This window comes from Anomaloglossus baeobatrachus, chromosome 12, assembly GCF_048569485.1.
Source record: "Anomaloglossus baeobatrachus isolate aAnoBae1 chromosome 12, aAnoBae1.hap1, whole genome shotgun sequence".
NCBI lineage: Eukaryota > Metazoa > Chordata > Amphibia > Anura > Aromobatidae > Anomaloglossus > Anomaloglossus baeobatrachus.
The window spans coordinates 145,114,866-145,137,762 of NC_134364.1; the positions used below are offsets into that span (position 1 = coordinate 145,114,866).

At 54.0% G+C, this 22,897-nt stretch overlaps 1 protein-coding gene across 1 annotated transcript in view; it reads right to left on the reverse strand.

Moving 5' to 3' along the window:
* ARHGAP30 (Rho GTPase activating protein 30) overlaps positions 1–22,897 on the reverse strand; it is a 185,571-nt gene that overhangs the window by 79,469 nt on the left and 83,205 nt on the right. Inside the window, exons 2-4 of the mRNA XM_075329994.1 lie at positions 19,308–19,410; positions 19,065–19,209; positions 16,178–16,260 (exon numbers count right to left, since the gene is read on the reverse strand). Coding sequence (XP_075186109.1) covers positions 16,178–16,260; positions 19,065–19,209; positions 19,308–19,410 — 331 coding nt within the window. The remainder of the gene's footprint in view (positions 1–16,177; positions 16,261–19,064; positions 19,210–19,307; positions 19,411–22,897) is intronic.

Genomic DNA, 22,897 nt, shown 5'->3' on the forward strand with positions numbered 1-22,897 from the left:
CATCTGACCAGAGCACCTTCTTTCACATGTTTGGTGTCTCCCAGGTGGCTTGTGGAAAACTTTAAACAACACTTTTTATGGATATCTTTGAGAAATGGCTTTCTCCATGACACTCTTCCATAAAGGCCAGTTTTGTGCAGTGTACCACTGATTGTTGTCCTATAGACAGACTCTCCCACCTTAGCTGTAGATCTCTGCAGTTCATCCAGAGTGACCATAGGCCTCTTGGCTGCATCTCTGTTCAGTCTTCTTGTTTGAGATGAAAGTTTGGATGGACAGCCGGGTCTTGAAAGATTTGCAGTGGTATGATACTTCTCCTTTTCAATATGATCGCTTGCACAGTGCTCCTTGGGATGTTTAAAGTTTTAGAAATATTTTTGTAACCAAATCCGGCTTTAAACTTCTCCACAACAGTATCACAGACCTACCTGTTGTGTTCCTTGATCTTTATGATGCTATCTGCACTTTAAACAGAACACTGAGACTATCACAGACCAGGTGCATTTATATGGAGACTTGATTACACACAGGTGGATTATATTTATCATCATCACTAATTTAGGACATCATTGGATCATTCAGAGATCCTCAATGAACTTCTGGAGTGAGTTTGCTGCACAGAAAGTAAAAAGGGACAAATAATATTCCACGTCCGACTTTTCAGTTATTTATTTTTTTAAAAAGTTTAAAATATGCAATAAATTTTGTTCAACTTCACAATTGTGTCCACTTGCTAAAATTTTTATCTTTATGTTTGAAGCTTGAAATGTGGGAAAAGGTTGAAAAATTCAAGGGAAACAAATACTTTTGCAAAGCACTGTACCTACTGAACTCTCCTGATCCTGTTTGCTATCTGCACCCACTACAACAAGATGCCTAATTACCTACTGAACGCTGCTGATCTTATTTGCTATCTGCACCCACTACAACAAGATGGCTGATTACCTGCTGATTCTGTGTGCTATCTGCACCCTTACAACAAGATTCCTGATTATCTACTGAACTCTGATGATCCTGTGTGTTATCTGCACTCCTACAGAAAGGTGCCTGATTACCTACTGAACTCCACTGAACCTGTGTGCTATCTGCACCCCTACAGCAAGATGCCTGATTACAAAATGAACTCTGCTGATCCTATGTGCTATCTGCACCCCTACAACAAGATGCCTGATTATCTACTGAACTCTGATGATTCTGTGTGCTATCTGCAGTTCTAAAAGGTGCCTGATTACCTACTGAACTCTGCTGAACCTGTGTGCTATATGCACTCCTACAGCAAGATGACTGCTTACCGACTGAACTCTGCTGATCCTCTGTGCTATCAGCACTCCTACAAGGTGCCTGATTACCTGCTGAACTCTGCTGATCCTGTGTGCTATCTGCACCCCAACAACAAGATGCCTGATTACCTACTGAACTCTGCTGATCCTGTGTGTTATCTGCACTCCTACAACAAGATGCCTGATTACCTGCTGAACTCTTCTAATCCTGTTTGCTATCTGCACCCCTACAGCAAGATGTCTGATTACATAATGAACTCTGCTGATCCTATGTGCTATCTGCACCCCTACAGCAAGATGCCTGATTATCTATGGAACTCTGCTGATCCTCTGTGCTATTAGCACTCCTACAAGGTTCCTGATTACCTGCTGAACTCTGCTGATCCTGTGCGCTATCTGCACCCCAACAACAAGATGCCTGATTACCTACTGAACTCTGCTGATCCTGTGTGTTATCTGCACTCCTACAACAAGATGCCTGATTACCTACTGAACTCTGCTGATCCTGTGTGTTATCTGCACTCCTACAACAAGATGCCTGATTACCTACTGAACTCTGCTGATCCTGTGTGTTATCTGCACTCCTACAACAAGATGCTTGATTACCTGCTGAACTCTTCTGATCTGGTTTGCTATTTGCACCCCTACAGCAAGATGCCTGATTACATAATGAACTCTGCTGATCCTATGTGCTATCTGCACCCCTACAACAAGATGCCTGATTATCTACTGAACTCTTCTGATCCTGTTTGTTATCTGCACTCCTACAACAAGATGCCTGATTACCTGCTGAACTCTTCTGATTCTGTTTGCTATCTGCACCCCTTCAGCAAGATGCCTGATTATCTACTGAACTGATGATCCTGTGTGCTATCTGCAGTTCTAAAAGGTGCCTGGTTACCTACTGAACTCTGCTGATCCTGTTTGCTATTTGCACCCCTACAACAAGATGCCTGATTACCTACTGAACTCTGCTGATCCTATGTGCTATTTGCTCCCCTACAATAGGATGCCTGATTACCTACTGAACTCTGCTGATTCTGTGTGTTATCTGCCACTCCTACAACAAGGTGCCTGATTACCTACTGAACTCCGCTGAACCTGTGTGCTATTTGCACCCCTACAACAAAATGCCTGATTGCTTACTGAAACTCCGCTGATCCTATGTGCCATCTGCACTCCTACAACAAGGTGCCTGATTACCTACTGAGCTCTGCTGATCCTGTGTGCTGTCTGTATTCCTACAACAAGGTGCCTAATTACCTGCTGAACTCTGTTGATTGTGTGTGCCATCCACACTCATTTGCACATTTGACTCTGATGCATCTATTACTTCTAGCTTTGTAGAGCCTTTTACCATCTTGCATATCCAGCTGTATTGGTCCACGCTGTTACATGTTCTGTCTGGTTGTTCTGCTCACATTCGCACTGTTCATCATGGCCTATTGCTGAATCCACTTGTTCAGGTAAGCCTTAACAATCTGTAATTTCCATAGCCTGAGCCAGGTCACTGCTGCACTAGACTTAAGGGTGCTTTACACGCTGCAACATCGCTAGCGTTTGCTAGCGATGTCGTGTGCGATAGCACCTGCCCCCGTCGTTGCTGCGATATGTGGTGATCGCTGCCATAGCGAACATTATCGCTACGGCAGCGTCACACGCACATACCTTGTCAGTGACGTCGCTGTGACCGCCGAACAATCCCTCCCTCAAGGGGGAGGTGCGTTCGGCATCATAGCGACGTCACTGCGGCGTCACTAAGCGGCCAGCCAATAGAAGCGGAGGGGCGGAGATGAGCGGGGCGTAACATCCCGCCCACCTCCTTCCTTCCACATTGCCGGTGGACGGAAGTAAGGAGATGTGGCGCCCCTGAGGCTTCCGTCGCCACAGAGACATTGCACCCCAGTCAGAGGTGTGATGTCCCATCCTGGGTAAGGAAAGGGGTACATGCCAGTTCACAGGTAAAACTGCACTACACCCATTGCTAGGCACACACTGGGACCAGGGCTGTATTTTGCCTTCGTGCTGCCCTAGGCACTTTAAGTGGTCGCACCCATTAGTGACAACGTAAAACTGAGTTTTCGCACACGACATCTGTTTAAGGCAGATCTACTTTGTAAAACACTTGAAAAAGTATCAATGAGAAATGAAGGGCACTACCACCCCCCCCAATGGGGATCACCACAGGCACATCAAAACATAGCATGAGTATAAAATATTCCCACCGTCCCCACTTATATACTGTGACTGTCACACTGCCCCTAATAAACTACACACTGCCCTCCCTTATAAATTATACCCACCACACCTTCCTCAATTATGAAATATGATCTGCACATTGTCCTCACATCATGCTGCCCCCTCCTCACAGTGTCCCATGCATGCTTCCCCCTCCTCACAGTGTCCCATGCATGCTGCCCCCTCCTCACAATGTCCCATGCATGCTGCCCCCTCCTCACAATGTCCCATGCATGCTGCCCCCTCCTCACAGTGTCCCATGCATGCTGCCCCCTCCTCACAATGTCCCATGCATGCTTCCCCCTCCTCACAATGTCCCATGCATGCTTCCCCCTCCTCAGTGTCCCATGCATGCATCCCCCTCCTCACAATGTCCCATGCATGCTTCCCCCTCCTCACAATGTCCCATGCATGCTTCCCCCTCCTCAGTGTCCCATGCATGCTTCCCCCTCCTCACAATGTCCCATGCATGCTGCCCCCTCCTCACAATGTCCCATGCATGCTTCCCACTCCTCACAATGTCCCATGCATGCTTCCCCCTCCTCAGTGTCCCATGCATGCTGCCCCCTCCTCACAATGTCCCATGCATGCTGCCCCCTCCTCACAATGTCCCATGCATGCTGCCCCCTCCTCACAATGTCCCATGCATGCTGCCCCCTCCTCACAATGTCCCATGCATGCTGCCCCCTCCTCACAGTGTCCCATGCATGCTGCCCCCTCCTCACAGTGTCCCATGCATGCTGCCCCCTCCTCACAGTGTCCCATGCATGCTGCCCCCTCCTCACAATGTCCCATGCATGCTGCCCCCCTCCTCACAATGTCCCATGCATGCTGCCCCCTCCTCACCATGTCCCATGCATGCTGCCCCCTCCTCACAATGTCCCATGCATGCTTCCCCCTCCTCACAATGTCCCATGCATGCTGCCCCCTCCTGACAGTGTCCCATGCATGCTGCCCCCTCCTGACAGTGTCCCATGCATGCTGCCCCCTCCTCACAGTGTCCCATGCATGCTGCCCCCTCCTCACAGTGTCCCATGCATGCTGCCCCCTCCTCACAGTGTCCCATGCATGCTGCCCCCTCCTGACAGTGTCCGATGAATGCTGCCCCTCCTCACAATGTCCCATGCATGCTGCCCCCTCCTCACAATGTCCCGTGCATGCTGCCCCCTTCTCACAGTGTCCCGTGCATGCTGCCCCTCTCCATGAGCTCCTAATGCTGCCTTCCTCTTTTCCATAATGACATCTCCATGCTGCCCCACTCATCATACTAAGACCACCACACTAGCGCTTATGCTGAGACAATCACACACACACACACACTACCCCACTCTTGATATTGACTCCCCTACATTGTTCCACTCCATACTGAGCCCACACATGCTGCCCCTTCTCCATAATGAGCTCCCAATGCTGCCCCTTTCTTATTCTGAGTCCTTACACTCCCCCCCATCGATATTGTCATTGCTCTATCCCTTAACCCTTGTCATCTGTCTCTAGCATTGGCCCCTCTCTTCCATTCCCCCAGCAGCAGCCTCTCTCCCCCCGCCTCCAGCAGCAGCCTCTCCCCCAGCATCAGCCTCTCTCCCCCCAGCCGCCCCCAGAATCAGCCTCTCTCCCCCCAGCCTCCCTCAGCATCAGCCTCCCTGCTCCCAGCTTACCCCAGCATCAGCCTCTCTCCTCCCATCCTCCCCCAGCATGAGCCTTCTCCAGCATCAGCCTCTCTCCTCCCAGCCTCCCCCAGCATGAGCCTCCTCCAGCATCAGCCTCTCTCCTCCCAGCCTCCCCCAGCATCAGCCTCCCTGCTCCCAGCTTCCCCCCAGCATCAGCCTCCCTCCTCCCAGCCTCCCCCAGCATCAGCCTTCCTTCTCCCAGCCTCCCTCCTCATCAGCCTCCCTCCTCATCAGCCTCCCTCCTCCAAGCCTCCCCCTCCCAGCCTCCCCCAGCATCAGCCTCTCTCCTCCCAGCCTCCCCCAGCCTCAGCCTCCCTCCTCCCAGCCTCCCCCAGCCTCAGCCTCCCTCCTCCCAGCCTCCCCCAGCCACAGCCTCCCTCCTCCCAGCCTCCCCCAGCATCAGCCTCCCTCCTCCCAGGCTCCCCCAGCATCAGCCTCCCTCCTCCCAGCCTCCCCCAGCATCAGCCTCCCTCAGCATCAGCCTCCCTCAGCATCAGCCTCCCTCCTCCCAGCCTCCCCCAGCATCAGCCTCCCTCCTCCCAGCATCAGCCTCCCTCCTCCTAGCCTCCCCCAGCATCAGCCTCCCTCCTCCCAGCATCAACCTCCCTCCTCCTAGCCTCCCCCAGCATCAGCCTCCCTCCTCCCAGCATCAGCCTCCCTCCTCCTAGCCTCCCCCAGCATCAGCCTCCCTCCTCCCAGCATCAGCCTCCCTCCTCCCTCAGCTTCCCTCCTCCAAGCCTCACCCTCCCCCTCCCAGCCTCCCCCAGAATCAGCCTCCCTCAGCATCAGCCTCCCCCAGCATCAGCCTCCCTCCTCCCAGCCTCCCTCAGCATCAGCCTCCCTCCTCCCAGCCTCCCCCAGCATCAGCCTCCCTCCTCCCAGCATCAGCCTCCCTCAGCCTCCCTCCTCCCTCAGCTTCCCTCAGCATCAGCCTCTGTCCCCCCAGCCTCCCTCAGCATCAGCCTCCCTGCTCCCAGCTTATCCCAGCATCAGCCTCTCTCCTCCCATCTTCCCCCAGCATGAGCCTCCTCCAGCATCAGCCTCTCTCCTCCCAGCCTCCCCCAGCATGAGCCTCCTCCAGCATCAGCCTCTCTCCTCCCAGCCTCCCCCAGCATCAGCCTCCCTGCTCCCAGCCTCCCCCAGCATCAGCCTCCCTCCTCCCAGCCTCCCCCAGCATCAGCCTCCCTCCTCCCAGCCTCCCCCAGCATCAGCCTCTCTCTTCCCAGCCTCCCCCAGCATCAGCCTCCCTCTTTCCAGCCTCCCCCAGCATCAGCCTCCCTCTTCCCAGCCTCCCCCAGCATCAGCCTCCCTCCTCCCAGCCTCCCCCAGCATCAGCCTCCCTCCTCCCAGGCTCCCCCAGCATCAGCCTCCCTCCTCCCAGCCTCCCCCAGCATCAGCCTCCCTCAGCATCAGCCTCCCTCAGCATCAGCCTCCCCCAGCATCAGCCTCCCTCCTCCCAGCATCAACCTCCCTCCTCCTAGCCTCCCCCAGCATCAGCCTCCCTCCTCCCAGCATCAGCCTCCCTCCTCCTAGCCTCCCCCAGCATCAGCCTCCCTCCTCCCAGCATCAGCCTCCCTCCTCCCTCAGCTTCCCTCCTCCAAGCCTCACCCTCCCCCTCCCAGCCTCCCCCAGCATCAGCCTCCCTCAGCATCAGCCTCCCCCAGCATCAGCCTCCCTCCTCCCAGCCTCCCTCAGCATCAGCCTCCCTCCTCCCAGCCTCCCCCAGCATCAGCCTCCCTCCTCCCAGCATCAGCCTCCCTCCTCCCTCAGCCTCCCTCAGCATCAGCCTCTGTCCCCCCAGCCTCCCTCAGCATCAGCCTCCCTGCTCCCAGCCTCCCCCAGCATCAGCCTCCCTCCTCCCAGCCTCCCCCAGCATCAGCCTCCCTCCTCCCAGCCTCCCCCAGCATCAGCCTCTCTCTTCCCAGCCTCCCCCGGCATCAGCCTCCCTCTTCCCAGCCTCCCCCAGCATCAGCCTCCCTCTTCCCAGCCTCCCCCAGCATCAGCCTCCCTCCTCCCAGCCTCCCCCAGCATCAGCCTCCCTCCTCCCAGGCTCCCCCAGCATCAGCCTCCCTCCTCCCAGCCTCCCCCAGCATCAGCCTCCCTCAGCATCAGCCTCCCTCAGCATCAGCCTCCCTCAGCATCAGCCTCCCCCAGCATCAGCCTCCCTCCTCCCAGCATCAGCCTCCCTCCTCCTAGCCTCCCCCAGCATCAGCCTCCCTCCTCCCAGCATCAGCCTCCCTCCTCCTAGCCTCCCCCAGCATCAGCCTCCCTCCTCCCAGCATCAGCCTCCCTCCTCCTAGCCTCCCCCAGCATCAGCCTCCCACCTCCCAGCATCAGCCTCCCTCCTCCCTCAGCTTCCCTCCTCCAAGCCTCCCCCTCCCCCTCCCAGCCTCCCCCAGCATCAGCCTCCCTCAGCATCAGCCTCCCTCCTCCCAGCCTCCCCCAGCATCAGCCTCCCCCAGCCTCAGCCTCCCTTCTCCCAGCCTCCCCCAGCCTCAGCCTCCTTCCTCCCAGCCTCCCCCAGCATCAGCCTCCCTCCTCCCAGCCTCCCTCAGCATCAGCCTCCCTCCTCCCAACCTCCCCAAGCATCAGCCTCCCTCCTCCCAGCCTCCCCCAGCATCAGCCTCCCTCCTCCTAGCCTCCCCCAGCATTAGCCTCCCTCCTCCCAGCCTCCCCCAGCATCAGCCTCCCTCCTCCAACTCTCCCTCAGCATCAGCTTCCCTCCTCCAACCCTCCCCCTCCCAGCCTCCCCCAGCATCAGCCTCCCTCAGCATCAGCCTCCCCCAGAATCAGTCTCTCTCCTCCCAGCCTCAGCCTCTCTCTCTCTCCCCAGCCTCCCCCCCAGCCTCAGCCTCTCTCTCCCCCCAGCCTCCCCCCCGGCCTCAGCCTCTCTCTCCCCCCAGCCTCCCCCCCAGCCTCCCTCTCCCCCCAGCCTCCCCCAGCATCAGCCTCTCTCCTCTCAGCCTCTCCCCCCAGCCTCCCCCCCAGCTTCAGCCTCTCTCTGCCCCCAGCCTCAGCCTCTCTCCCCCCAGCCTCTCTCTCCCCCCAGCCTCCACCCCAGCCTTAGCCTCTCTCTCCCCCCAGCCTCCCCCCCAGCCTCAGCCTCTCTCCCCCCAGCCTCAGCCTCTCTCTCCCCCCAGCCTCTCTCTCCCCCCAGCCTCAGCCTCTCTCTCCCCCCAGCCTCAGCATCTTTCCCCCCAGCCTCCCTCTCCCCCAGCCTCAGCCTCTCTCCCCCCAGACTCAGCCTCTCTTCCCAGCCTCCCCCCAGCCTCAGTCTCTCTCTCTTCCCAGCCTCCCCCCAGCCTAAGCCTCTCTCTCTTCCCAGCCTCAGCCTCTCTCTCTCTTCCCAGCCTCCCCCCAGCCTCAGCCTCTTTCTCTGCCCAGCCTCTCTCTCTTCCCAGCCTCCCCCAGCCTCAGCCTCTTTCCCCCCAGCCTCCCCTTGCATGATTATAGTGGACAAAAAGAGGCATCGCAACGATCATCAACTAACCTGTAAGGAGCCCATACATTCTAGGCTCTGCCTCTGCCTTACCTGCTCCGGTGCCCGCCGCCCTGCTCTGGCTGGCTCCAGCTTCAGACGCGTCCTCCTCCGCGGCGTGTGTCGTCTGCAGCATTGGACGCTGCAGCACGGGGCAGTCAGCTGATTGTCGCGCCCGCGCGCCTCTGACCCCGGAAGTGCAGGCGATGGAACTTCCGGGGTTAATCAGCTCACCATGCCTGGCGCCCGCCATGTATTTAAATAGACAGAAGTGCGCCTCCCCTCCCTCTCAACCCCCCCCCCCCCGAACACAGCCGAGTGTAACGGAAGGAGGGACGGGGGACGGGGATGGAAAAAAAAAAAATTATATAATTTTTTTTTGCTGCCAGAAAGTGCCGCCCCCCGCAACGTGCCGCCCTAGGCACGGGACCACGGGTGCCTAGTGGCAAATACGGCCCTGACTGGGACCAGGGACAGTGGCAGCAACCCTCCCATGCTGCATGCTGGGAGGGGTCGTAAGACCCCTCCCTGCTCCCATAGGGTGGTAGCTTAGCAACCGGGGGGTGGGAAGAGCCAGCCGAGTGTAGAGCAGAGAGGAAGGTCAGAGTTTCAGTTTTACATCAGAGAGTGAGAGAGTGAGGAGACAGCATGTAGCTGTGAAAGAGAAAGGAGCTCTGTGAGTTCAGAGTGTCCGCAACAGAGAAAGAAAGCAACAGAGAAGGAGAGAAACAGAGAGTAGAAAAAGAGATCTAGTCAGGCAGGAGCTAAAGATAGAAGAAAGTGACGCTTCCTGGTGAAGACCCTGGGACTCAGAGGGTCCAGGTGACACCAAGCAGGGAACGAAGGGATTCCAGGGCCACAGATAGCTTCAGAGCTGGTGGCCTGTTCCACAGGAATATCGGTGGAGGGATTAAGCTGCATCAGGGGATGGTCCCTAGTCACTGGAGGAGGAGAAGTCATCTCCAAAGGTTAAAAGACCGAGGTCCAGGGAAAGCTGCATGCTCCCCGGACCAAAGCCCACAGCAAGAATCTCTGGAAAAGGGGCAAATACCAACAGGCGAGCTCCCAGCCCAGAGGCTGCAGTGGAGGCCGAGCCAGGTTCAGCCAAAAAGGGCAAGGCTAGTGAAGTCAGCTGAGAAAGGACACAATTAGAGGGGTGCACTGGCATTTACCCCCAGATCTACCCGGGATCGGTGGAGGTCCCTAACGGTGGTCCCAGCAGTCCAAAGGCTCCTGCACGCCTTGACAAGAACTGTGAGTAAAGACCTTGAAACTGCACCCCTGGTGTTGTCTCAGTTATTGTCGCCTGTACAGACTTCCACCACACCATAGACTCTCACGAGCACCAACAGTGTCCCCGGGGCACCGCTCCACCTGTGGGGAGCAGTACCACCATTGCTGCCATTCCATCACCCCGGAGGCCTCATACAGCAGCGGCGGCTTAATAGCCGCAAACCACAGGTGGCGTCACGACAAATATAAACTTTATTCACCCCAAGTCACCAGCCATATTAATTGACACCCACCAGGGCCACGGAGCCGGGCCCCGCCACCACTGACAACCCCCGGACTAGTCCGGCCCGGCACCGGGTGTCCCATAGCCCTGGGGTGGGCGAGTCAACTTTGGCGTCCCTGAACAGGATTTCGTGCCCGGACCCACCGGGTACTGTGCGCCTGAAAAGACTGTGTGTGTTTTACTGAAAAAAACTGCCGCCATTAGCCTGGCTGAGCGCGGGAATAAGAGGGGCGTGCCTGCAGAAAGAGTGCGAAAGTAAGCCCCGCCCCCTTTGATCTTGCAAGGAAGAGCGCGAAGCGGTGCCCGCTATGGAGAGCGGACGGAAGATGTCAGCGTTCAGCCCTGTAGGCGGCATGGCGGGACTCCGAAGTGGAGGAGGTGGAGTGGCTTTTGATGTGGAGGATCGCGGCCCGAGTGAGCTCCCCGCGGGAATCGCTGCCTGGTTGGAGCGGGAGCTGGGTCGATTCTGTGTCCGGATGAGAGCACAGACGCTGCAGCAGGTGCTCGACTGGAAGGCGGAAGTCCGGAGGATGGTCGCCGTGGTGTGGGCCCAGGAACAGAGGGCCGCCGCAGCAGCCGTGTCACGTGAAGATAAAGCCACGCAGACCCCCACGGCATCCCTCCTCAGCTGGGAGCCAGGACCCAACAGCACCATGACGAGTGAGCCCTGTGAAGCACCACTCTGGGATCAAGAGGTACCGTGTACGCTGCCCCCGCCACCGTTCCCGCTGGAGGTTCAGAGCTCGGGGATGTATTGTGCCTGGAGAAGAAGTCCGGTGTCCCGTACGACATTGGCACAGTACGGTCCCCTGCAATGGTAACCGCATCCGTAAGTTAACCCCTGAAGTTAAACGTTTGAGTTGAAAGTTTTAAAGCACCTGCTCCAGAAATAATGCCTCCTGCCTTTGTTGAACGTCCCTAAGTTCTCCAGGAGACGCCACCCAGCACAAGAGGTGGAAGGAGGAGGACCTTGTCTGACTTGTTGACCGTCGCTGGGTCGGCGTCCCAGTGGGCGCCATCAAGGGTCAGAGCCCCTGGTGGAGGACGACAAGGAGTTAATGGAGTCAGGACAGTACATAGCCCCTGAATGTCTGCCCATTGTTCTTTTCGAAGATGACATCCTATTCCTGAATCCTTGTCCCCTGTTCTTTTTGAAGATGACCCCCCCCTGTTTATGTGTTACCGGGCCACTGGACTGGAATGTGGTCCCCGGTGAATGTGTTATTTATGTGCCTCCCATTAAGGGATGTAATGTCCTAAAGTTTTAATGTTTTATGCATAACAAAATTTTGCAGTTTCTTCCATTGTTTTTGTTGTTTCAGCACGAGGACGTGTTGGGATTCGCTGTGGGGGAGTGTGGCGCCCCTGAGGCTTCCGTCGCCACAGAGACATTGCACCCCAGTCAGAGGTGTGATGTCCCATCCTGGGTAAGGAAAGGGGTACATGCCAGTTCACAGGTAAAACTGCACTACACCCATTGCTAGGCACACACTGGGACCAGGGACAGTGGCAGCAACCCTCCCATGCTGCATGCTGGGAGGGGTTGTAAGACCCATCCCTGCTCCCATAGGGTGGTAGCTTAGCAACCGGGGGGTGGGAAGAGCCAGCCGAGTGTAGAGCAGAGAGGAAGGTCAGAGTTTCAGTTTTACCTCAGAGAGTGAGAGAGTGAGGAGACAGCATGTAGCTGTGAAAGAGAAAGGAGCTCTGTGAGTTCAGAGTGTCCGCAACAGAGAAAGAAAGCAACAGAGAAGGAGAGAAACAGAGAGTAGAAAAAGAGATCTAGTCAGGCAGGAGCTAAAGAAAGAAGAAAGTGACGCTTCCTGGTGAAGACCCTGGGACTCAGAGGGTCCAGGTGACACCAAGCAGGGAACGAAGGGATTCCAGGGCCACAGATAGCTTCAGAGCTGGTGGCCTGTTCCACAGGAATATCGGTGGAGGGATCAAGCTGCATCAGGGGACGGTCCCTAGTCACTGGAGGAGGAGAAGTCATCTCTAAAGGTTAAAAGACCGAGGTCCAGGGAAAGCTGCATGCTCCCCGGACCAAAGCCCACAGCAAGAATCTCTGGAAAAGGGGCAAATACCGACAGGCGAGCTCCCAGCCCGGAGGCTGCAGTGGAGGCCGAGCCAGGTTCAGCCAAAAAGGGCAAGGCTAGTGAAGTCAGCTGAGAAAGGACACAATTAGAGGGGTACACTGGCATTTACCCCCAGATCTACCCGGGATCGGCGGATGTCCCTGACAGTGGTCCCAGCAGTCCAAAGCCTCCTGCAGGCCTTGACAAGAACTGTGAGTAAAGACCTTGAAACTGCACCCCTGGTGTTGTCTCAGTTATTGTCGCCTGCACAGACTTCCAACACACCATAGACTCTCACGAGCACCAACAGTGTCCCCGGGGCACCGCTCCACCTGTGGGGAGCAGTACCACCATTGCTGCCATTCCATCACCCCGGAGGCCTCATACAGCAGCGGCGGCTTAATAGCCGCAAACCACAGGTGGCGTCACGACAAATATAAACTTTATTCACCCCAAGTCACCAGCCATATTAATTGACACCCACCAGGGCCACGGAGCCGGGCCCCGCCACCACTGACGACCCCCGGACTAGTCCGGCCCGGCACCGGGTGTCCCATAGCCCTGGGGTGGGCGAGTCAACTTTGGCGTCCCTGAACAGGATTTCGTGCCCGGACCCACCGGGTACTGTGCGCCTGAAAAGACTGTGTGTGTTTTACTGAAAAAAACTGCCGCCATTAGCCTGGCTGAGCGCGGGAAGAAGAGGGGCGTGCCTGCAGAAAGAGTGCGAAAGTAAGCCCCGCCCCCTTTGATCTTGCAAGGAAGAGCGCGAAGCGGTGCCCGCTATGGAGAGCGGACGGAAGATGTCAGCGTTCAGCCCTGTAGGTGGCATGGCGGGACTCCGAAGTGGAGGAGGTGGAGTGGCTTTTGATGTGGAGGATCGCGGCCCGAGTGAGCTCCCCGCGGGAATCGCTGCCTGGTTGGAGCGGGAGCTGGGTCGATTCTGTGTCCGGATGAGAGCACAGACGCTGCAGCAGGTGCTCGACTGGAAGGCGGAAGTCCGGAGGATGGTCGCCGTGGTGTGGGCCCAGGAACAGAGGGCCGCCGCAGCAGCCGTGTCACGTGAAGATAAAGCCACGCAGACCCCCACGGCATCCCTCCTCAGCTGGGAGCCAGGACCCAACAGCACCATGACGAGTGAGCCCTGTGAAGCACCACTCCGGGATCAAGAGGTACCGTGTACGCTGCCCCCGCCACCGTTCCCGCTGGAGGTTCAGAGCTCGGGGATGTATTGTGCCTGGAGAAGAAGTCCGGTGTCCCGTACGACATTGGCACAGTACGGTCCCCTGCAATGGTAACCGCATCCGTAAGTTAACCCCTGAAGCTAAACGTTCGAGTTGAAAGTTTTAAAGCACCTGCTCCAGAAATAATGCCTCCTGCCTTTGTTGAACGTCCCTAAGTTCTCCAGGAGACGCCACCCAGCACAAGAGGTGGAAGGAGGAGGACCTTGTCTGACTTGCTGACCGTCGCTGGGTCGGCGTCCCAGTGGGTGCCATCAAGGGTCAGAGCCCCTGGTGGAGTACGACAAGGAGTTAATGGAGTCAGGACAGTACATAGCCCCTGAATGTCTGCCCATTGTTCTTTTCGAAGATGACATCCTATTCCTGAATCCTTGTCCCCTGTTCTTTTTGAAGATGACCCCCCCCTGTTTATGTGTTACCGGGCCACTGGACTGGAATGTGGTCCCCGGTGAATGTGTTATTTATGTGCCTCCCATTAAGGGATGTAATGTCCTAAAGTTTTAATGTTTTATGCATAACACAATTTTGCAGTTTCTTCCATTGTTTTTGTTGTTTCAGCACGAGGACGTGTTGGGATTCGCTGTGGGGGAGTGTGGCGCCCCTGAGGCTTCCGTCGCCACAGAGACATTGCACCCCAGTCAGAGGTGTGATGTCCCATCCTGGGTAAGGAAAGGGGTATATGCCAGTTCACAGGTAAAACTGCACTACACCCATTGCTAGGCACACACTGGGACCAGGGACAGTGGCAGCAACCCTCCCATGCTGCATGCTGGGAGGGGTTGTAAGACCCATCCCTGCTCCCATAGGGTGGTAGCTTAGCAACCGGGGGGTGGGAAGAGCCAGCCGAGTGTAGAGCAGAGAGGAAGGTCAGAGTTTCAGTTTTACCTCAGAGAGTGAGAGAGTGAGGAGACAGCATGTAGCTGTGAAAGAGAAAGGAGCTCTGTGAGTTCAGAGTGTCCGCAACAGAGAAAGAAAGCAACAGAGAAGGAGAGAAACAGAGAGTAGAAAAAGAGATCTAGTCAGGCAGGAGCTAAAGAAAGAAGAAAGTGACGCTTCCTGGTGAAGACCCTGGGACTCAGAGGGTCCAGGTGACACCAAGCAGGGAACGAAGGGATTCCAGGGCCACAGATAGCTTCAGAGCTGGTGGCCTGTTCCACAGGAATATCGGTGGAGGGATCAAGCTGCATCAGGGGACGGTCCCTAGTCACTGGAGGAGGAGAAGTCATCTCTAAAGGTTAAAAGACCGAGGTCCAGGGAAAGCTGCATGCTCCCCGGACCAAAGCCCACAGCAAGAATCTCTGGAAAAGGGGCAAATACCGACAGGCGAGCTCCCAGCCCGGAGGCTGCAGTGGAGGCTGAGCCAGGTTCAGCCAAAAAGGGCAAGGCTAGTGAAGTCAGCTGAGAAAGGACACAATTAGAGGGGTGCACTGGCATTTACCCCCAGATCTACCCGGGATCGGCGGAGGTCCCTGACAGTGGTCCCAGCAGTCCAAAGCCTCCTGCAGGCCTTGACAAGAACTGTGAGTAAAGACCTTGAAACTGCCCCCCTGGTGTTGTCTCAGTTATTGTCGCCTGCACAGACTTCCAACACACCATAGACTCTCACGAGCACCAACAGTGTCCCCGGGGCACCGCTCCACCTATGGGGAGCAGTAAGACCATTGCTGCCATTCCATCACCCTGGAGGCCTCATACAGCAGCGACGGCTTAATAGCCGCAAACCACAGGTGGCGTCATGACAAATATAAACTTTATTCACCCCAAGTCACCAGCCATATTAATTGACACCCACCAGGGCCACGGAGCCGGACCCCACCACCACTGACGACCCCCGGACTAGTCCGGCCCGGCACCGGGTGTCCCATAGCCCTGGGGTGGGCGAGTCACAGATGTTAATCAATCCTGCGTTGTCACACATAGTGATGTGTGATGCCGCAGGAATGATGGAACAACATCGTACCTGTGGCATCAGCGATATTAAGGAAAGGAGCGACGTGTCAACGATCACCGTTTTTGAACGATTTTGCGATCGTTGATCGTCGCTCCTTGGTGTCACACGCTGTGATTTCGCAACCGGCGCCAGATGTGCGTCACTAACGACGTGACCCCGACGATATATCGGTAGTGATGTCGCAGCGTGTAAAGCACCCTTTAGTGTTTGTGTAATACATGCCTCATGTATGTGCATGCTTTTAGTCCATGAGCCATCTGTCTGTAATATACAAACTGAGGACTAATAAGATCCAGTTACACTCCAGTATTATCATGACTACGCCTTCCTAGGAACCATTCCTTTCCCAGTCATCTTGCAGTCTAAACAGTCTTTCGTCAACCTGATGAAGGATCAAAATGCTCATTTGTCAGGTTAAATTACCTTTTTTGCTGCAGTAAGATGATGGTTCTCGGAGACGCAAAGTCCTGTGTAAACAATGGCAGCCTATATGCACTGAATGGCCTATTAGATGTATTCCAGATCATTCAGTGCACATCGAAAGTGTGGTCTGTATGTATAATCACCAGCGGATGTGCGTCACTATCGCGATCCTTAATAACACTTCTTTGCCTGATTTGTCTGAATAAATGTTATTCCAATAGAAGGGGTGATAGCAGTTCTCATACTGGCACTTCTCACTGGATGGACTAGGCTGGAACCATGGGGTGTTTAGGGGTTGGCAAGGTTTCTACCTGTAATGTGAAAGTGGAAGCTCCTTCAGTACTTCTTTAATTTTTATCAGTCTCTGCTCCTCCAGCTGTATAGCAACTGCATCCTGAAAAAGCCAAAATTACCACACATAAATATCTGCCACAGTTTTCTATGCCTGTTTAGTTACGAAACATCTGATGTTTTTCTGGCTATTGTGGTAACATCTGATGTTTTTCTGGCTATGGTGGAAACATATGATTAGTTTCTGGCTATGGTGGAAACATATGATTAGTTTCTGGCTATGGTGGAAACATATGATGCGTTCCTGATCATAGTGGGAACATCTGTTGAGCTCCTGGCCATGGTGGGAATATCTGATGCGTTTATGGCTATGGTAGGAATATTTGATGGATTTTCTGGCTATCGTAGGACCATCTGATATGTTTCTGGCTATGCTGAGTACATCTGATGAGTTTCTGACCATAGTGGGAACATCTGATGGGTTTCTGACTATGGGGAGAACATCTGCTGTGTTTCTGCCTATGGTGGGAATATCTGAGTTTCTGGACATGCTTGGAACATCTCTTCACTTTCTTGCTATGTTAGGAACATCTGGTGACTTATGGTGGGAACATATGACAAGTTTCTGGCTATGGTGGGAATACCTGATGAGTTTCTGGTGATTGTGGGAACATCTGATAAATTTCTGGCTATGGTGGGAACATCTGATATTTTTCTGGCTATGGTGAGTGTGACGCCCTGGCCTATCAGGTCATCACAGGGTATTGTGCAATCTGCCCTTCTGCACGGTATCCACCCTCCTTGGTTACGGATCCTGGTCCTTTGGTGTTGCTAACAGCTTGGCCAATTAAAATCTTAGGAATACTTCCCACTTTAACCTACCAGACACACCATTGGGGGGCCTGAAGGGAATAGGGCCGCCCACATGGGGTTTGGTGAGGGGAAAGTGAGGAAAGTGACAGTTGAGCAGTGGAGAGTGAAAGGAGAGGAGGTGTAGTGGTGGCTCTCGTGAGGAGAGGTCACGGAGGAGAGCTCCTTTGTACTAGGTGGCAGACGTTGGTCTGGGCCTGGCAGGAGCTGGAACCCCAGTCGTAGGGGACAGTGTCAAGGGGCACAGACTGCCGAGGAGGGCGGCCGGCGACCTTGAGCTATCACCGGGCAGGGGCCAGGGCACGACGGGGTACGTGGACCCTAGGCCGGAAAGTAGCTTCACGCACTCCAGTAATTTACCCGACGGGGGTGAAGACTTCAAGTGTCATCCCCAACCCGCTCCAAAATCGGGGTACTAGCGCACCGATGGGATAGGACTTTCCCAATACAGTCCAAAGAAATCCTACGCGTGAACCCTGAGAGCAAGCTCACTCCGTTAGCCATACGGGTGAGCGGGACCCAAAGAGTTTTATACCCACGGGTTCAACAGAAACAGAGGTGCCAAGGACAGGGCTACAGGCTAACAGCAACACCAAGGGCACAGACCCAAGCGTGCTCCCTACAGGCTGCAGTGGTGCTCAGAATTCTGGTTTACTAGCTGTCAGTGTGGTTATTCCTGGACTGAGTGAGTACACTGAGATACCCCTGTTCCTACCCCAAAGGCACCCTTTCACCAACTGTCCGATGGGCCCAGGGACACAAACCCCCTACCCACGGAGGGGTTAAAACATCAGGCTGCCACACCATCGTCACCGGGCTCCACAACCGCAGCGGTGGTCCCTCACATTACCACGCACCGTGGATGGTGTCACAAACTTTCCAAAAACCCCCCTGTATAAAGCCCCCCCTTTCATCGAATGGCCACGTGACCCGGAGATCCCTCGAGCCACCACGGATCCGTATCCGAGCAGCAGCAGCCCGGCTACTGGCACGGGGGTGGCACATGAGTACATCTGATGAGTTCCTGGCCATAGTGGCCATAGTGGGAACTTCTGAAGAGTTTCTCATTATGGTGGGAACATCCGATGAATTTCTGGCTATAGGAGGAACATCTAATGCATTTCTGGCTATGGCGGGAACATCTGATGCATTTATGGCTATGGTGGGAACATCTGATGAGTTGCTGGCCAAAATGGGAACTTCTGATATGTTTCTGGACATGGTTGGAACGTCTGATCACATTCTTGCTATGGCTGATGGGTTTCTGGCTATGGTAGGAACAGCTCATGAATTTCTGGCTATTGCGGGAGCATCTTATGACTTTCTGGCTATGGTCTGAACATCTGATGAGTTTTTAGCTATGGTGGGAACATATGATGAATTTCTGGCTATGGCGGGAAGATATGATGAGTTCATAGCCATAGTGGGAATATCTGATTGGTTTCTGGCTATGGTAGGAACATCTGATGAGTTTCTGGTTGTTGTGGGAATATCTTATGACTTTCTGGCTATGGTGGGAACATCCAATGAGTTTTTGGCTATCTGATGAGTTTCTGGTTATTGCGGGAATATTTTTTCTGGCTATGGCGGGAACATCTGATGAGTTCCTTGCCATAGTGGGAACATTGCATGGGTTTCTGGCTATGGTAGGAACATCTGCTGAGTTTCTGGCTATTGTGGGAATATGTTATGACTTTTGGATATGGTGGGAATATCTGATGAGTTTCTGGCTATGGTGGGAACATCTAATGACTGTGGCTATAGCTGCAATATCTGATGAATTTCTGCCTATTCCAGGAATATCTGAGCAGTCTCTGGCTATGGTTGGAACATCTGATGAGTTTCTAGCTATTGCAGGAACATCTGAGCAGTTTCTAGTTCTATGTGTTTTTTTTGTAAGGTGTAGGGTAGTTCATCTATTGACACAAGATACTTGAAGTAAAGAGTTTTTTATGATGGTAGAACAGTCCGATGGGTGTGTATGGACAGTTGGAATATCTAATGAGCATGTTAGGTTAGCATGTTTGATATACGTACAGCAAACTTGTCATAGAGCTGATATGTTAGGAGTGGATTAGGCAGTTCACGGAAATATGCTTTGCAGAGGGAGCTGACACAGTGGACATCTTGCAAATAAGTACTCTTATTTATGTCAGGTGGCCGCTCTATGTCAAACTCCTGTCTGGAATGGAGACATAACACAACAATATTATACAAAATAATGTTCTTTAAATCAATTTTTGTCTTTTTATTCCATGAAACAATGGAAAAGCCACATACCTCAATTTCTGTACATTGGAGGCAATGCCGCACAACCTGTAGATACCGTCCACGATTCCATGTTCCTCCACAAACTCTGCACAGCTTTTCAGAACCTGAGGAACTGACCCCATGAGCTTCATTAGTTGTTGATTTCACTCTTCTGGTCCCATTCAATTAGTGACCACATATATGTCTACAGCGTGGAAGCCCAAGTTTACACATTTAAACACTGTTGTCACTATACCTGCCACAATCTTTTCTGTGAAGACGCTTTGTATGAAAAAAAAAAAAAATTTTACAACAAACTCCATACAACCTTGTTAGCTGCTTCCACAGCTTTTACGAGTTCTTTCTGTGCTGCTCAGGCCAAGTTATTCTTCCTACATTCTGGTATATCTGCTAGATGTTTTCATTGCTTAGTTCCTTGGACAACTCCGTCTACAACCCGGTAACAACCTCGTTTGTGGAGTTCCCGTGTCTACTAACCACATGCTGATCAGATACTTGTAACTGTATTTTGCCAAACTTCCATTTGGTGGCACATCACTTGGTAACCCTTGTGGAACATGACATCAAGCTTAGCAGTGGTAACCGCAACGTCAAATGCAGTGGTTTTCTGAGACAAAAGTGCAGCTCTTCTGTAAACGTAACCTTGGTAGAAATCTAAAGGGTACTTTACACGCTGCGATATCGGTACCGATATCGCTAGCGAGCGTACCCGCCCCCATCGGTTGTGCGACACGGGCAAATCGCTGCCCGTGGCGCATAACATCGGTTACACCCGTCACACAAACTTACCTTCCCTGTGATGTCGCTCTGGCCGGCGAACCGCCTCCTTTCTAAGGGGGCGGTTCGTGCGACGTCACACCGCAGCCGTCCAATAGCAGAGGAGGGGCGGAGATGAGCGGCCGGAACATCCCGCCCACCTCCTTTCTTCCTCATTGCCGGAGGACGCAGGTAAGGAGATGTTTGTCGTTCCTACTGTACCGCCCCGCGGGCTCGGCTGGCTGCCGAGCCACTCGGATCCGTGCTCGTACAGTGGGTGGCTCGAGCTCCTCACGGACCCGGGGGGGTCACGTCACTCCGTAAGGGGGGTTGGCGCTACACGCAGGGACTTCGGTGGGGAGTTCCACGTCCGGAGCCGCGGTGGTTTGTAGGGGATTTAAGTTTGTGACGCCACCCACGGGTTGTGGTGAATGGATGGACACCACCGCTGCCGATGACTAGGCCTCCCAGGGACTGTGTTGCGCAGCTTGGTGTTGACCCCTCCGTGTGTAGGGGAGTGATGGTCCCGGGAGCCCGAGGGAGGTGCTGAGGCGTGGGGATGGGTGCAAGCTGGGTGCTGGTGCGGTGCGGTGCGCGGCCCGAAGGCACTGGTGTACTCACTATGACACAACACACTGGAGTCTCTGGTAAACCAAATGGGATGATGAACGGGGCCTGCAGCCGGCTGCAGCATCTCCCTTAACAGGTTGGTGGTTTCCGCCTTTCTCCTGCACCTCCTTAATGTGAATGTTATGACTCCTATGCCTGAGCAACGGTAGTCCGCTCCCCAGCTTGTTTGCCCGCAGACACTGGCCCTTTGGGTCTCTATGCCTTTGCCTGTGGCTTTACCCTAATGGTTGGGCTGTTGTCTTCAGTCGGGTCTTGTGTGGGAAAGGTCTTTAAGTCCAGTCCTCAATCAGTTGATTTGGCTCAGCCCTGTTGGGTCTTGGCTTCGTGCTGGGTCTGAGTACCCCTCCTGGTGCTCCGGTTTCCAATCGGTTCCCCGGTTCGGTACCGGCGGGCCACCGCCTGACCCCGGTCCCTACGGTTCCACCGGCTGTAATCCCAGCTCCTGCAGGTGGCCACCACCGTCTGCCTCCTTGCCAGAGGTGCCTGGGCTCCAACCCAGACACCTGAGTAGACTATTGGCAGGCCTGGTCAAAGGTCTGCCCTTGAACTCGACTTCTCTCCTCCACTGTCAAAGCTAATCATCTACTCTTTAGAACTTCTCTCTAGAACTACTGTTTCCCCGCCTCCAGGCCTGTGAACTCCTCAGTGGGCAGAGCCAACCACCTGGCTCCACCCCCTGGTGTGGACATCAAAACTGGAGGGAGGTGACAAGGTTTTGTAGTTTGGCTGCTGTCACCTTTTTAGGGAGGGGGTGTGTGTGCATGGGACTACCTGGGACGACCTGACTAGTCCAGGACGTCAACATCGTTACTACAGCAGCAACGATATTTGGGAAGAGGGGGGCATGTCACCGATTAGCGATTTTGAATGTTTTTGCAACGATTCAAAATCGCTAATAGGTGTCACACGCAACGACATCACTATCGCGGCCGGATGTGCGTCACAAAATCCGTGACCCTGAGATCGCTTTAGCGATCTCGTAGCGTGTAAAGCCACCTTTAGTCTGATTTTTAGAACACACAATGAAAAAATAAACAGTAGTTGAGGATTATTCTTTACATGGTTCACCATGCAGTACAAGTGAATAAACAGTGGTATTCTTCAACTCCATGAATTGAACCTATCACTGTAGCTGTCAGAGGGTCTCAAGAGGGCCAGGGCCCAAAGGCATGGCACATTGGTTCCTCCATCCACTCACTTACTTGTTCCTGAGCAGAGAGCCTGCCCATCAGCATGGAGATGATGTACCTATACAAAGGGCTCTGCATATTTAATCCATAAAAATAAGAGGACACTTCGAGATCTTGTTTCACCTCTGTTCTGCACAAGACAGCATCGGAGCTCCATACTCAGCACTGAAAGCAGGGGGAGTGTAATCTGCGAAGCTACACAAAGTCATATAGACAGCAAATAAAATGTTTTTTTCCCTAGTTCAGACTTCCTAACATGTCTGCTACCCTCTCTGATCCTGCACCTCACACCCTAACTTTACTCTGTACCCAACAGCTATCCTCACCTGTCTGCTATGTAGCGCCCCTGAGCCACTCAGGGCACTACTAGGTACTGCATCTTCACGGGGATGGAGGGCCTACCCCCAGGAACCTGGAACACCAGTGCCAGAAACACCTAGACACACCAAAATCCTAGTTACCACTCCACACCAGGGGTAATTGGTTAGTCAGGTATAAGGGGATGGCCACTTAGAGGGTGGAGCCAGACCAGAAGACTAGACAACCTGGTGGGAGGGGACAGCAGTCAGTTCAGTGGTAGTAGTGAAAGTGGAAAGACGTTCCTAGAGCTGGGTCGTGTAACGGTGACCCGGGGGCACAGGAGAATGGTCGCCAGAGTAGGTACAACAAACAAAATATTATCATAATAATCATTATACATGCTACTGGGGGCGGCTTATAGTCAGAAATAACATACTACTACATAGTGTTACTGAACAACACAGACCATATAAAGGTTTGCAATGTACTATTACATTGCAAAATAATGCTGCCACACCATGACCAAATATCACCACATAGAGTCTTAATGTAACCATTGTCCTGTTACTGAGCAAAGGCCACTGCATCAAGACCAGTGGGTTCACACCACAAATCCCTAAAAAATCTACAATATGCGAACTTGGCCTAAAGTAGGGATGTCCTTCTTCGTGCCCCTCACTACACACAATATAGATTTTCACATCTGTCTCCCCCATTTAATGG